We start from the raw sequence: 14,689 nt of genomic DNA on the forward strand, positions 1-14,689 counted from the left end.
TGCCGATGCAAAGGATATGGGTTCGTGCCCTGGTCTGGAAAGATCCCAAATGCCGCGGAGCGGCTAGGCCCGTGACCCATGGCCGCTGAGCCTGCGCGTCTGGAGCCTGTGCTCCGCAACAGGAGAGGCCACAAGAGTGAGAGGTCCGCGTACCGCAAAGAAAAAAAAAAAAAAGCAAAGAAAACTTGTCAGGTGGATTGTAAAATGGACTGCAAATGTTCACAGCTAAGGGTCAAAGATCAAGAGGCTGTACAGACCAATATATTTACCAAGGGAGAAGGATGTAATATAAGGGATTCAATTCATTTATTCTTTGGTGTCAAGTTGTCATATCTGCTCCCACAGGGTTTAATCAGAAATGAAACATTCTGGATACAATCAAATCACTGATATCCTGTCAACCCAAGTTCCTTTAGACCAGTGGTTCTACTTTGGGGTCAGAGACTGTAAAAGATTTAATAAGAGCTACATACCATTTTACCAGGAAAAAAAAATGTGCATATACACAATACTGTCTATAATTTTGGGGAGGATTTCAGAACCCCCGAAAGTATTCCATTGATTACTTTCCTACTTGAGACAAAGTCTAGTCTAAAATCTTACTTCTAAAATAAAACATTTGTTTTTAATGGGGCAAAAAAAAGAGGAGAACATTTAGCCTTATTGCCACTGTTGGCTGAAAAGTGTGGATGTTTTGATTCTAGGGTGTGTCTAGCTTGCGTTAAATTGGTGTAGGGCCATGTTACAGTGTGTTTTCAGACTAGCAACAACAGGCATCAAATAGGAGCTTGTTAGAATAACAGAATCTCAGGCCCCAACCCAGACCTACTGAATCAGAATCTGCATTTTAACAAGATCTCCATTTTAACAAGAGATTGATACGCATACCAAAGTTAGAGAAGCATCAATGTAGGCCATAGAGGACAAACAAACTGTTAAGACTCTTAGGATACAAAAGATTTGGTTTTTACTTTAAAATTTGGTTTTTAGTTTAAAAATTTGGTTTTTACTTTTTACTAAAAAACAGTTAGAAGGATCAAACCAGCTCCTCAGGCCTGCTGGTATACCCGTAGTAACGATTTCATTTTAAGACTGAGAGAAGTCATAAGCACAATTTTATACTGCTTTATGGCTACATGAAAGTTATGAAAGTAAAGCACACTAGAAGTGAATTTCCTAACCTGTCTTCAATTACTTGGAATCAGTACTTACCTAATTGTGCCTCTTTTGCCATCTGTGTCTCATGGATGATATTTCTTAAGATTTGCTCTTCCTGAATCAGCTTATGTTTTTCTAGGATCTCCTGCTGTCTCAGGTAGTGGTCATGTTGCTTTTGATATTCTTTCAACTCATTCAGTGTTCGCTGGAGGGATCTTAACATTTTTTAATAACAGGAAAGAGTTACAGAGCTTTAAAGTTACGGATTTTTAAACCCACTGAAATACATAGATTTTCTGGTTCTCAGCAAAAATTGCTAGATTTTGACTTTTAACATACAATCATTGTATCACAAGTTCAAGAACAATGGGGCTAAATAAATACTATTGTTTTATTAAAATTTGGGGGAAAAAAGATGGATGTGAAATTCTTCCCATAAACACAACAATTAATGACATTAAAAGGTGTATTAGACTCTTCAGGTGCCAGAAAAGATACATAGCAATAAATACTACTATAAAGCTTTATACATTTAACAAGTCTATTTCCCTCCACAAAGACTGTCAGTTCCATGGACATTCAAAGCCTTTCTAGAATCTTCCTTTTCACCTTTTCCTTTGATTCTACTTAAAGACAAGGTTAAGAGAAGAGGCCACAATGCCTTGCTCTTGCACTGTAGCTTCTTGGTTTACAGATTTTGGGAAAAAAACCACAGAAACTGCTTATAAAGGAATATTCCCTACCACCTGGTATCAATAAATCAGCTGCTTGATTATATTTAGTCACAAAAATCTTATTGCCTATTATACTGTTAACATATGGAGGTTTAATAGCTGCACAGATTGTATAAGAAGAGCATAATATTGGAAGAAACTCAGCCAGGGCAAGTTCTGATCAGGTATAACAAAGCCAGGTATAAACAAGCTGTCATTCTTTCCTTTTTACTACATTAGGCTTTTAAACAGATTGGAAAATAGGCAAAAGTTTAATGAAATCCAAATCCCCACTTAATTCTGTAATAATCAAAGTACACTCAAAACATTAAGGCTAATTCTATAAGAGATGAACAATTCACTTCTGAGTTATGTCAAGTTCCTTTACTGGCCCTATTATTTATAGAAGTAAATACAGGATATTTTTTAAGTATACTACAAGGACCAAGTACAACAGAATTCCATTACTGTACAACTTACACAAATCTGATTAAAATGTGGGCCAAATAATCTCTCTCAACATCACTTAACCAACATAACAATAGCCCAACCTTAGAAGTCAAAGGAGAGAAAGCTCAAATGTAGCATGCGCAAGTGATTTTACTGACAGTGTATTCTATGGAAATAAAAATGTAATCAATAGAATTACTGAGCATCTGGCAGCACCCCCTCCTCCATCTGACTTCATACAAGTAATTGACTGTCAATATTGTTAAGATTTAGATGACGGCATTTACTGTAAATATTCTCTAGTTTCTGGAATCCTTTATACAACCACTGACTTGTGCTAAACCTCCTGATTGGAGAAAAAGGACAGGGCTAGCATTAATGAAAAGGTGTTTTTCTTAATTCTAATGAACAAATTAACACTGATATCACCCTACACAAGTCTAACCTAAGGTTCTACAGTGTTGGTGCTTCAGTAATTTTTTCTCCTAGTTACCTATGTTGAGCTTCCAGTTTCTGCTCGAGTTTTTGCTGACACAGGACAGCATGCTTCCTCTTTATAGCTTGCTCAAACCCAGGTTTAGCCTGTAAAGCATGGTCATAACAGAGCACTGAGTGGTTATACTCCCCAAGCATCTGAAGAGACAAAAACAAACACACACACATACACAAACAAAGGGGGGGAAATGGTTAGCCTGGTTGTATCCGTCCAAATCCCCTTACGATTTATGAGATCACACTAATCTCATACAGTGAATATTATTTCGATCAGTAGTCAAATCTCCATAACATGAAGCAATGCTATACAGCATGGTTCAACTGGAAGTACTGCTATTTTAAGAAGAGTATGCTAAAGGAAAATAATATTTGTATCAATTTGATTATTTTCTTTGTGAAGAGGCTAAAACACTTATGATTCATTATTGCTATGAAGTTTTTTTCCCTTAATTTCTTCCTTTCTATCCCCTTGTTTGGACCAAAAGAAGGGAAAAGGGTATTTTTTATTGGAAAAAAAGAAAGAAAGAAAGAAAACAGCAACTGGATTGGTTCACATAAAAAAAAGTTGTATTTACTGCATATATATTTCCTAAAGTGTAATAGCTAGTGAAGAAGTCACTGTCGTCCAGAGCTGCGTGGACCACGACAGCAGCATCAGCAGAGAAGTGTGCTCTGTGCAGAACATTCGCCAAGTTGACCAGGGCAATGTCTTTATTGTGCCTAAAAGAGAAGGGAAGATGTAATTAGATGTCAGGAAAGAAGCATGTGCTCCACAATTGCCTATAACTACCTGACAAGGGCAAATTACATTCAAAGTTATTGAGCTTAGGAAAATAACTGAGTTTACTTACAGATGGGGAAAATAATTTAAGAAAATCCTAATGTTTAATTTTACATAATTGACGGTGCTTACTCAATCTGATAACTACAAATTTTGCCACAAAAATAAGGTCTGGCAGAGATTTTATGCTTTTAAAATGTATTTAGGGCTTATATTTGCTTTGAGAATAATTTAATTTCTGATAGTTCCTCCAACCAATTTCCCTAGTTTCAAGTCTCAAGTGAATCAGAGGGCATCTACATTATATATTTTTCCTTAACAGAAATCAGAAGTATGTTATGCCATCATCACTTTGAACTCTTTGACATCTAACATTTTTGTGATGGGACTAATTGCAACAGGGATGGAGGAGAATGCAAGTACAACACAATGCTTCCTCTTCTTGTTTTTTATGTATTTTAACAGTCCTGAGTTACATGGAAAATCAGGAGGTCCAGAAGAGGAGGAATCCTACCTGGATGAGAAGTGAAGGGCTCGCATAGCACATTCCACTACTTGATACGGCTCATTCTTTATTCTCCAGTAAAATGAAGCCATGTTATATAGCACCCACGAGGAAGAGTTCTAGAAGTTAAACAAATAAAATGACAACCAAATATAACTCAAGATAGTTTCTTCAACTCAGAATGTTCAAAATGAGCACCTTTACATTCTGTCTGGTCTGAAACTGATGAAGAAAATCAAGACTCATTACAGTAGCGACAAAGCAGAGGACAAAGTACAAATAAACTATCCCTGTCAAGACAGCATTCTGATCATTAGTTGATCAGGTGTATTAAGGTGTGATCTAAACACAGGGACAGTCCAACCCCAGACTATCTTCCAAAGGGGAAATAAAGCCGAAAAATCCCACCAAGTGGTCACAACTTGGGCCCTGTTTCAGGACTTTAGAAGTCAGGATCTAACCTACTTAGAAATGCTAGTTGTTCTAACATGAAATTCCTGAAATTAACATATTGCAAAATTTCCTATTTATTTAACATCTGAATGAAGGTATGTATGTAAACAAATGAAAGGCTTATGCTTTTGTGAAAGGTAAACGTTTGTCATTTCCTCGTGTGTGTTCAGAAACTAACTCAGACCTTCACACTGCTAAAAAGTAAGTCTTTAGTATGTAGTAATAAGTGCATTATTTAGTCAAATTAAACAGAAGTTCAGACAGGTTTTCTCCTTTTGTGACTTGCATTTTTTGTCCCCTAACATATACTAAATTTCAACCACACAGAGGTCATAAGACTAAACTGAATCATGTCAAAAACTCAATGTAAGTGTAAACCCAAGAAAGAAATATCAAATTCAGCATGGAAAAAAAGTCATAAAGTTTAAGATAAAATGGGAAAAACATATGACAGCCAACACTTAATGTGTAGCTACCTCATAAAAAATCTAAACAGAGAAACCAAAAACCAAAAGAACAAGGGCCAAAAACATGGACAATTCAAAAATATGAAACAATGACTACTTAGCAGGCGAAAAACTTAACAACAACAACGAAGGAAATAAAGAGCTACAAGTTTTCCTTTTAAAAATTAGCAAAGATTAGAAAGAATGCCAGTATTCACTATTGGCTACAGTGTATACTAACTTCAGATATTAAGTGTAGAAATATTGGGTTAGTACCGCATCGCTGGGGGACAATTTGACAATATGTATTTGAAAAGGCTTAAAAATGTGATTATCCTTTCATCCCAAAATTTCACTAAAAAAATTTGTCCTATGAGAATAAAGTTTTAACTATAAAGATATGTAAAAATAAAACTCCAAAAATATATAAAACAGCAATTATCTCTGACTTTTTAAATTATAATTTTTAATTTCCTTTTACATTTTTATATAGCTTTTTTTTTTTTTTTCAAGGACCAATTATTTTATTTTAAAAAGTTATCTTTAAGACTAAAACTAGTATGGGATTCTCTGGTGGTGCAGTGGATGAGACGCTGAGGTCCCAACGCAGGGGGCCTGGGTTCGATCCCTGGTCAGGGAACTAGATCCCACATGCATGCCGCAACTAAAACTTTGTATGCCACAATTAAGGAGCCCTGGAGCCACAACTAAGAAGCCCTGGGGCTGCAGCTAAGGAGCCCACCTGCTGCAACTAAGACTTGGCACAACCAAATAAATAAATATTAAGAAAAAAAGATTAAAACTAGTATAATTCTTTACTAAGCATCCTTAAGTATTCTATCTTCAAGGAAAAAACATGATTCTTGAGTGCTGCAATGAAAGACTTTAGCACTAAGTGTAGCTGGTTACAGAATACTATATTCTTTCACACTTGACTTATGACTTAGGCTTCAGTCACCTTTTTAGTAGCCTTTTGAGAAAGTTTTCCTTTAAATCAACAAATGATTTTTAATCTCTTATTTTTAAACCTTATATTGTGAATTGGGACAAAAAGATCAATTAAAAATTCTACATTATCTCCCTGCCAATGCAGGGGACATGGGTTTGACCCATGGTCTGGGAAGATCCCACGTGCTTCAGAGCAACAAAGCCCGTGCACCACAACGACTGAGCATGCACTCTAGAGCCTGCAAGCTACAACTACTGAAGCCTGCGTGCCTAGAGCCTGTGTTCCACAACAAAGAGAAGCCACTGCAATAAGAAGCCCAGGCGCTGCATTGAAGAGTAGCTCCCACTCACTGCAACTAGAGAAAGCGCACGCGCAGCAACGAAGACCCAACGCAGCTAAAAATAAATAAATAACTTTATTTTTAAAAATACATATATAAAAATTAAAAATTCTACATGAACTACTAAGAGCATCATGATAAGCAGAATACTCTACTCATCATAGTATATTCAAAGAGAAAAATAAATCTTTAAATAAAAATCTATAAGATTTCTTGCCCCTGGACCAGGGATCAAACCTGTGTCCCCTGCCTTGGCAGGTGGATTCTAAAGCACTGCACCACCAGGGAAGTCCCTAGATTAATTTAAAGAGAGGGCAGACAGCAGAAGCAAGAAGAACTACAATTCTGCAGCCTGTGGAAGGAAAACCACATTCATAGAAGGATAGACAGAATGAAAAGACAGAGGACTTTGTACCAGATGAAGGAATAAGATAAAACCATAGGAAAAAAACTAAATGAAGTGGAGATAGGCAACCTTCCAGAAAAAGAATTCAGAATAATGATAGTCAAGATGATCCAGGATCTCAAAAAAGAATGGAGGCAAAGATTGAGAAGATGCAAGAAATGTTTAACGAAGACTACAAGAATTAAAGAAGAAACACCTAGAAGAATTAAAGAACAAACAAACAGAAATGAACAATACAATAACTGAAATGAAAAATACACTAGAAGGAATCAATAGCAGAATAACTGAGGCAGAAGAATGGAGGAGTGACCTGGAAGATAGAATGGTGGAATTCACTGCTGCGGAACAGAATAAAGAAAACAGAATGAAAAGAAATGAAGACACCCTAAGAGATCTTGGGGACAATATTAAACGCAACAACATTCGCATTATAGGGGTCTCAGAAGGAGAAGAGAGAAAGGACCGAGAAAATATCTGAAGAGATTATAGTTGAAAACTTCCCTAACATGGGAAAAGAAATAGACACCCAAGTCCAGGAAGCACAGAGAGCCCCAGACAGGTTAAACCCAAGAAGAAACACACCGGGACACACAGTAATCAAACTGACAAAATTTAAAGACAAAGAAAAATTATTGAAAGCCTCAAGGGAAAAATGACAAATAACATACAAAGGAACTCCCGTAAGGTTAACAGCTGATCTCTCAGGAGAAACTCTACAAGCCAGAAGGGAGTGGCATGACTTATTTAAAGTGATGAAAGGGAAGAACCTAAAACCAAGGTTACTCTCCCCAGCAAGGATCTCATTCAGATTCAACGGAGAAATCAAAAGCTCTACAGACAAGTAGAAGCTACGAGAATTCAACACCAACAAACCAGCTCAACAACAAACGCTAAAGGAACTTCTCTAAGTGGGAAACACAACAGAAGAAAAGGACATACAAAAACAAACCCATAACAATTAAGAAAATGGTAACAGGAACAAACATATTGATAATTACCTTAAACGTGAATGGATTAAATGCTCCAATCAAAAGACACAGGCTCACTTAACAGATACAAAAACAAGACCCATATATATAATGTCTACAAGAGACCCATGTCAGACCTAGGGACACATACAGACTGAAAGTGAGGGGATAGAAATAGATATTCCATGCAAATGGAAATCAAAAGAAAGCTGGAGTAGCAATACTCATATCAGGTAAAATAGACTTTAAAAAAAAAGATTGTCACAAGAGACAAGGAAGGATACTACATAATGATCAAGGGATCAATTCAAGAAGAAGATATAACAATAACAAATATATATGCACCCAACATGGTAGCACCTCAATACATAAGGCAACTGCTAACAGCTATAAAAAAGTAACCCGACAGTAACACAATAATAGTGGGGGATTTTAAAACCTCACTTACACCAATGGACAGATCAACCAAACAAAAAATTAATAAGGAAACACAAGCTTTAAATGACACAATGGAACAGATAGATTTAATTGATATTTATAGGACTTTCCATCCAAAAACAGCAGATTACACTTTCTTCTCAAGTGCATATGGAACATTCTCCAGGATAGATCACATCTTGGGTCACAAATCAAGCCTTGGTAAATTTAAGAAAACTGAAATCATATCAAGCATCGTTTCTGACAACAACGCTATCAAATTAGAAATCAGTTACAGGGGAAAAAAACGTAAAAAACACAAACACATAGAAGCTAAACAATACATTACTAAATAACCAAGAGATCACTGAAGAAATCAAAGAGGAAACCAAAAAATACCTAAAGACAAATGACAATGAAAACATGATGATCCAAAATCTACGGGATGCAGTAAAAGCAGTTCTAAGAGGGAAGTTTATAGCAATACAAGCCTACCTCAAGAAACAAGAAAAATCTCAAATAAAGAATCTAACCTTACACCCAAAGGAACTAGAGAAAGAAGAACAAACAAAACCAAAAGCTAGTAGAAGGAAAGAAATCATAAAGATCAGAACAGAAATAAATGAAATAGAAATAAAGCAAACAATAGCAAAGATCAATAAAACTAAAAGTTGGTTCTTTGAGAAGATAAACAAAATTGATAAGCCATTATCCAGACTCATCAAGAAAAATCGGGAGAGGACTCAAATCAATAAAATTAGAAATGAAAAAAGAGAAGTTACAACAGACACCACAGAAATACAAACCATCCTAAGAGACTACTACAAGCAACTCTATGCCAATAAAATGGACAACCTGGAAGAAATGGACAAATTCTTAGAAAGGTGTAACCTTCCAAGACTGAACCAGGAAGAAACAGAAAATATGAAGAGACCAGTCACAAGTAATGAAATTGAAACTGATTAAAAATCTTCCAACAAACAAAAATCCAGGACCAGATGGCTTCACAGTTGAATTCTATCAAACATTTAGAGAAGAACTAACAACCATCCTTCTCAAACTCTTCCAAAAAACTGCAGAGGAAGGAACACTCCCAAACTCATTCTATGAGGCCACCATCACCCTGATACCAAAACCAGACAAAGATACCACAAAAAAAGAAAATTACAGACCAATATCACTGATGAATATAGATGCAAAAATCCACAACAAAATACTAGCAAACAAAATCCAAGAACACAATAAAACGATCATACACCATGATCAAGTGGGATTTATCCCAGGGATGCAAGGATTCTTCAATATACGCAAATCAATGTGATACACCATATTAACAAATTGAAGAATAAGAACCATATGATCATCTTAACAGATGCAGAAAAAGCTTATGACAAAATTCAGCACCCATTTATGATAAAAACTCTCCAGAAAGTGGGCACAAAGGGAACCTACCTCAACATAATAAAGGCCATATATGACAAACCCACAGCAAACATCATTCTCAATGGTGAAAAACTGAAAGCATTTCCTCTAAGATCAGGAACAAGACATGGATGTCCACTCTCACCACTATTATTCAATATAGTTTTGGAAGTCCTAGCCACGGCAATCAGAGAAGAAAAAGAAATAAATGGAATACAAATTGGGAATGAAGTAAAACTGTCATTGTTTGCAGATGACATGATACTATATGTAGAGAATCTTAAAGATGCCACCAGAAAACTACTAGAGCTAATCAATGAACTTGGTAAAGTTGCAGGATACATAATTAATACACAGAAATCTCTTGCATTCCTACACACTAACAACGAAGGATCAGAAAGAGGAATTAAGGAAACAATTCCAATCACCACTGCAAGAAAAAGAATAAAATACCCAGGACTAAACCTACCTAAGGAGGTAAAAGACCTGTACTCAGAAAACTATAAGACACTGATGAAAGAAATCAACGATGACAAAAACAGATGGAGAAATATACCATGTTCTTGAATTGGAAGACTCAATATTGTGAAGATGACTATACTACCCAAAGCAACCTACAGATTCAATGCAATCCCTATCAAATTACCAGTGGTATTTTTTACAGAACTAGAAAAAAAACCCTTAAAATTTGTATGGAGGAACAAAAGACCCTGAATAGCCAAAGCAGTCTTGAGGGAAAAAAACGGAGCTGGAGGAATCAGACTCCCTGACTACAGACAATACTACAAGGCTACAGTAATCAAGATAATATGGTACTGGTACAAAAACAAATACAGATCAATGGAACAGGATAGAATGCCCAGAGATAAACCCATACATCTATGGTCAACTAATCTATGACAAAGAAGGCAAGGATATACAATGGAGAAAAGACACTCTCTTCAGTAAGTGGTGCTGGGAAAACTGGACAGCTACATGTAAAGGAATGAAATTAGAACACTCCCTAACACCATACACAAAGATAAACTCAAAATGGATTAGAGACCTAAATGTAAGACCAGACACTATAAAACTCTTAGAGGAAAACATAGGAAGAACACTCTGACATAAATCACAGCAAGATCTTTTTTGACCCACCTCCTAGAGTAATGGAAATAAAAACAAAAATAAACAAATGGGACCTAATGAAACTTCAAAGCTTTTGCAAAGCAAAGGAAACTACAAACAAGACGAAAAGACAACCCTCAGAATGGGAGAAAATATTTGCGAACGAGTCAATGGACAAAGGATTAATCTCCAAAATATTTAAACAGCTCATGCAGCTCAATATTAAAAAAACAAACAACCCAATCCAAAAATGGGCAGAAGACCTAAATAGACATTTCTCCAAAGAAGACATACAGATGGCCGAGAAGCACACAAAAAGCTGCTCAACATCACTAATTATTAGAGAAATGCATATCAAAACTACAATGAGGTATCACCTCACACCAGTTAGAATGGGCATCATCAGAAAATCTACAAACAACAAATGCTGGAGAGGGTGTGGAGAAAAGGGAACCCTCTTGCACTGTTGGTGGCAATGTAAATTGATACAGCCACTGTGGAGAACAGTATGGAGGTTCCTTAAAAAACTAAAAATAGAATTATCATATGATCCAGTGATCCCACTACTGGGCATATACCCACAGAAAACTATAATTCAAAAAGACACATGCACCCCAATGTTCCTTGCAGCACTATTTACAATAGGCAGGTCATGGAAGCAACCTGAATGCCCATCAACAGATGAATGGATAAGATGTGGTACGTATATACAATGGAATATTACTCAGCCATAAAATGAATGAAATTGGGTCATTTTTAGAGACGTGGATGGATCTAGAGACTGTCATATAGAGTGACGTAAGTCAGAGAAAAACAAGTATCGTATATCAATTAACGTATATATGTGGCATCTAGAAAAATGGTACACATGAACCAGTTTGCAGGGCACAAAGAGAGACACAGACGTAGAGAACAAACATATGTACACCAAGGGGGAAAGTGGCGGTGGGGGTGGGGGTGTGATGAATTGGGAGATTGGGATTGACGTGTATACACTAATATGTATAAAATAGATAACTAATAAGAACCTGCTGTATAAAAAATAAAATAAAATTCAAAATAAAAAAAAGATTTCTCATAAAATCTACACTCTAATCTATAAATGTTCAAATGTCACTATTAGTTATTCTCTCTCTTTTGAACACATTTTTTCCCTTGGCTCTTAGGATATCACATCCTTCTGGACATCCTTTGGATCTTTTCTGCTGGCCCTTCACCCTCTGCTTGACAGATAATGTAGGAGGACCCAGGACTTCTTCTCAAACTTCACTCTTCTCCAGATGACCATATGTAATCCCACGGCTACAGATACTCCCTACTTAACAATTATTCTCTATCTACATACCCAGCTCTGACCTCTACTGGAATTCCAGACTCATATAGGTATTTCAGATTTAACTTGACCAAAACAGAACTCTATCTCATCTTCTCTCACCCCAACCCTGCTCCTCCAAGTTGCTCAAGCCAAAAATAGAGGAATTACCCTTGATTCCTCTTTTTCTCTCATTCCCCATATCTAATTAATCAGCTTCTAAACTTCTAAACATTTCCTGAAATAGTTTAACTTCCTCCATTTCCACTACCAATCCTTCTAGTCCAAACCATCTTCATCTCTCTCGAGTTACTGCACTAGCCTTCTAACGGTCTATTTCGAATTTTGGCCTCCTTTAGTCCTTTCTCCATATAAGTTTGAGAGTGCACCTTAAAAAGTACTAATTAAATTATGTTACTCGTCTGCTCCAGCTTCTCAGCACACTTGTAATAAAATTCAAAGTCCTAACTTTGGCTTTCAGAGCCCCACATAGTCTGGCCCTGGTCTACTTCTTTGGCTTCATTCCCTATCATCCTCCCTTTTCTCACCAAGCTCCAGCCATACTGACCTGAATTTAATTACATAACACTTGTTATATACTGAATGTGTTTCTAACCATTCATATATGGACGCCCTAACCCTCAACGTGACTGTATGTGAAGATAGGGCCTCTGAAGAGGTGATAAAGGTTAAAAATCCAATAGGGCCAGTCCCCTTATAAGAGGAAGATTTATCTCTCTATCTCTCCCTCCCTCCCTCCCCATGTACACACTGAGAAGAAGCCACGTGAGGACACAGCCAGAAGGTGAGTCCTCACCAGGAACCAAATCAGCCAGCAACATGATCTTGGACTTTCCAGCCTCCAGACTGTGAGAAATAGATTTCTGTTGTTTAAGCCACACAGTCTGTGGTATTTTGTGATGGCAGCCTGAGCTAACTAATATACTACCAAGCTCATTAAGGCTTCAGGGCCTTTGTTCATTCTTCAGCCTAGAATGTTCTTCCTTGATCTTTGACTTTTGGTTCCTTCTTGTCATTCAAGTATCAGCTTAAATTTCATCTTTCCAGAGAGGATAACCCCAACTGCTCAACCTAAAGAAGCCACTCAATTACCCTCTATTTTAATTTTCTATAGAGCATTTACCACGATGATCTACTTTCAACTAACAATTCTCTGAACGACATCTTAAATCCCAGGCCAGTTTTTCCTTATTACTTATCAATTCTGGGGATGCAATATTTTACATTACCTTCAGAAAAACAATATGAAGAAGGTAACTTAGCTACAAAAATAATCTTATAATATATAATGCATTTGAATAAACATATAAATATATATTTGAGTAAACTGTATATAAATGTTACAATTACACATTTTACTTAGTACCACTATAATAGTGCTTAGAAACTAGCCTGCATTTTACAAATCTCCTTAGGCACAGAGAAGAGCAAAAACTATTTTCTAAATTCCCATATGTTATCCTGAATGATACCTTTAAATTCTTGGGTCCTGTTATATAATTCCCCATTTCATCATTTTAAAGTAGATGTTCCCTTAAAATTACATGAAGATTTTATTGTTAGTGGTGATTCTTTTACCTGTTCAGAGAACAGTGATAATCTATGTATTTCCTGTGTGTAGACATGTATCGAAGACACTAATGTTAATGTTCTTTCACACTCAAAATATATAATCTAGCTTATAAGCCCTGTTGCTTATATTAGTTTATAATTTGTTGTTTTGTGAATTAGTTTAAATAAAACTTTTCAGCATCTTGTCCTGGTAAAGGGGACTGGATTATCAATGCTTCTCTCTAACTTTGAACTATACAGTTTATATTACTGTAATCATGATTTAAAATCACTCTCTAGACAAAAACAAGCTAGGTAGGTATTTTCTGAGAGAAAAATATCTTCTGTTCACACAGGGCCTCCGGGCTCTTTAAGTCATTTACGACTTACCTTCTGTAGGCCTTCATGAATGAGGTGACCTATGTCATCTATACTCCTTCCTAACCGTTTAGATAGATATGTGAAGATTGGATCTTCTTTAGGTAGTAGAGGTGCAGAAAGATTAACTCTCTCTTGTACACCCTGAAGAGAAGAAAAAATAGAAAAAAACAGAAAAAGGAGATTATAAGACAATAGAAATCACAAATAATTTGGTATCTTATGGCATTTAATTTGAAGGAATTTTAAGAAATAGGAGATGTTTGTTAAATTATAAAGCTGTTTGGAAGAAGAGAAGAAAGAAAAAGAGTATGTATAAGCAAGAGATTAAAGAAAAAAATGAAAACAAACAAAACCCCCCAAATTTCTCTACTTACTCGCAAGTGCTGAAAAGCATGTATACTATATGGAAGTTCTAGAATTTTAGTACAATCAGGCTGCTCAGGGTCTGGAGGGACAGGAGATTCTGTGTCTATATAATCTTCAGGGCTAAAATATCAAGAGGCAAGAAGTAATGAATGAATGAAAAGTGAAGATATGTCCAATTTTTCCCTAATTAAATCATATTCTCAAAGCATCTCACTTTACAACCAATATTAGTCAACATGCATACTTTTTTCATAGAGCTGTTGTTAGAGCAAAATTTTCTGAGAGCTCAACTTAACGGAGATATATCAAAAGTTAGGGAGGGCCCGGGGTTCGATCCCTGGTCAGGGAACAAGATCCCACATGCATGCCGCAACTGAAAGATCCTGCACGCTGCAACAAAGATCCCGCGTGCCACAACTAAGACCCAGAGCAGCCAAATAAATTAAAA

At 36.3% G+C, this 14,689-nt stretch overlaps 1 protein-coding gene across 3 annotated transcripts in view; it reads right to left on the bottom strand.

The window, feature by feature from the left end:
* The window catches only part of TTC17 (tetratricopeptide repeat domain 17), a 154,662-nt gene that overhangs the window by 100,688 nt on the left and 39,285 nt on the right, over positions 1-14,689 (bottom strand). For 2 of the 3 annotated variants that reach the window (XM_027114958.1, XM_027114956.1), the window contains exons 4-9: positions 14,250-14,361; positions 13,885-14,016; positions 4,112-4,221; positions 3,392-3,536; positions 2,815-2,954; positions 1,213-1,373 (exon numbers count right to left, since the gene is read on the bottom strand). In XM_027114958.1, coding sequence (XP_026970759.1) covers positions 1,213-1,373; positions 2,815-2,954; positions 3,392-3,536; positions 4,112-4,221; positions 13,885-14,016; positions 14,250-14,361 — 800 coding nt within the window. The remainder of the gene's footprint in view (positions 1-1,212; positions 1,374-2,814; positions 2,955-3,391; positions 3,537-4,111; positions 4,222-13,884; positions 14,017-14,249; positions 14,362-14,689) is intronic. The other variant, XM_027114957.1, reaches the window with a different exon arrangement.

Source organism: Aethalodelphis obliquidens, unplaced genomic scaffold (assembly GCF_003676395.1).
Source record: "Aethalodelphis obliquidens isolate GAN/ISIS:26980383/991018 unplaced genomic scaffold, ASM367639v1 scaffold14, whole genome shotgun sequence".
Classification (NCBI taxonomy): domain Eukaryota; kingdom Metazoa; phylum Chordata; class Mammalia; order Artiodactyla; family Delphinidae; genus Aethalodelphis; species Aethalodelphis obliquidens.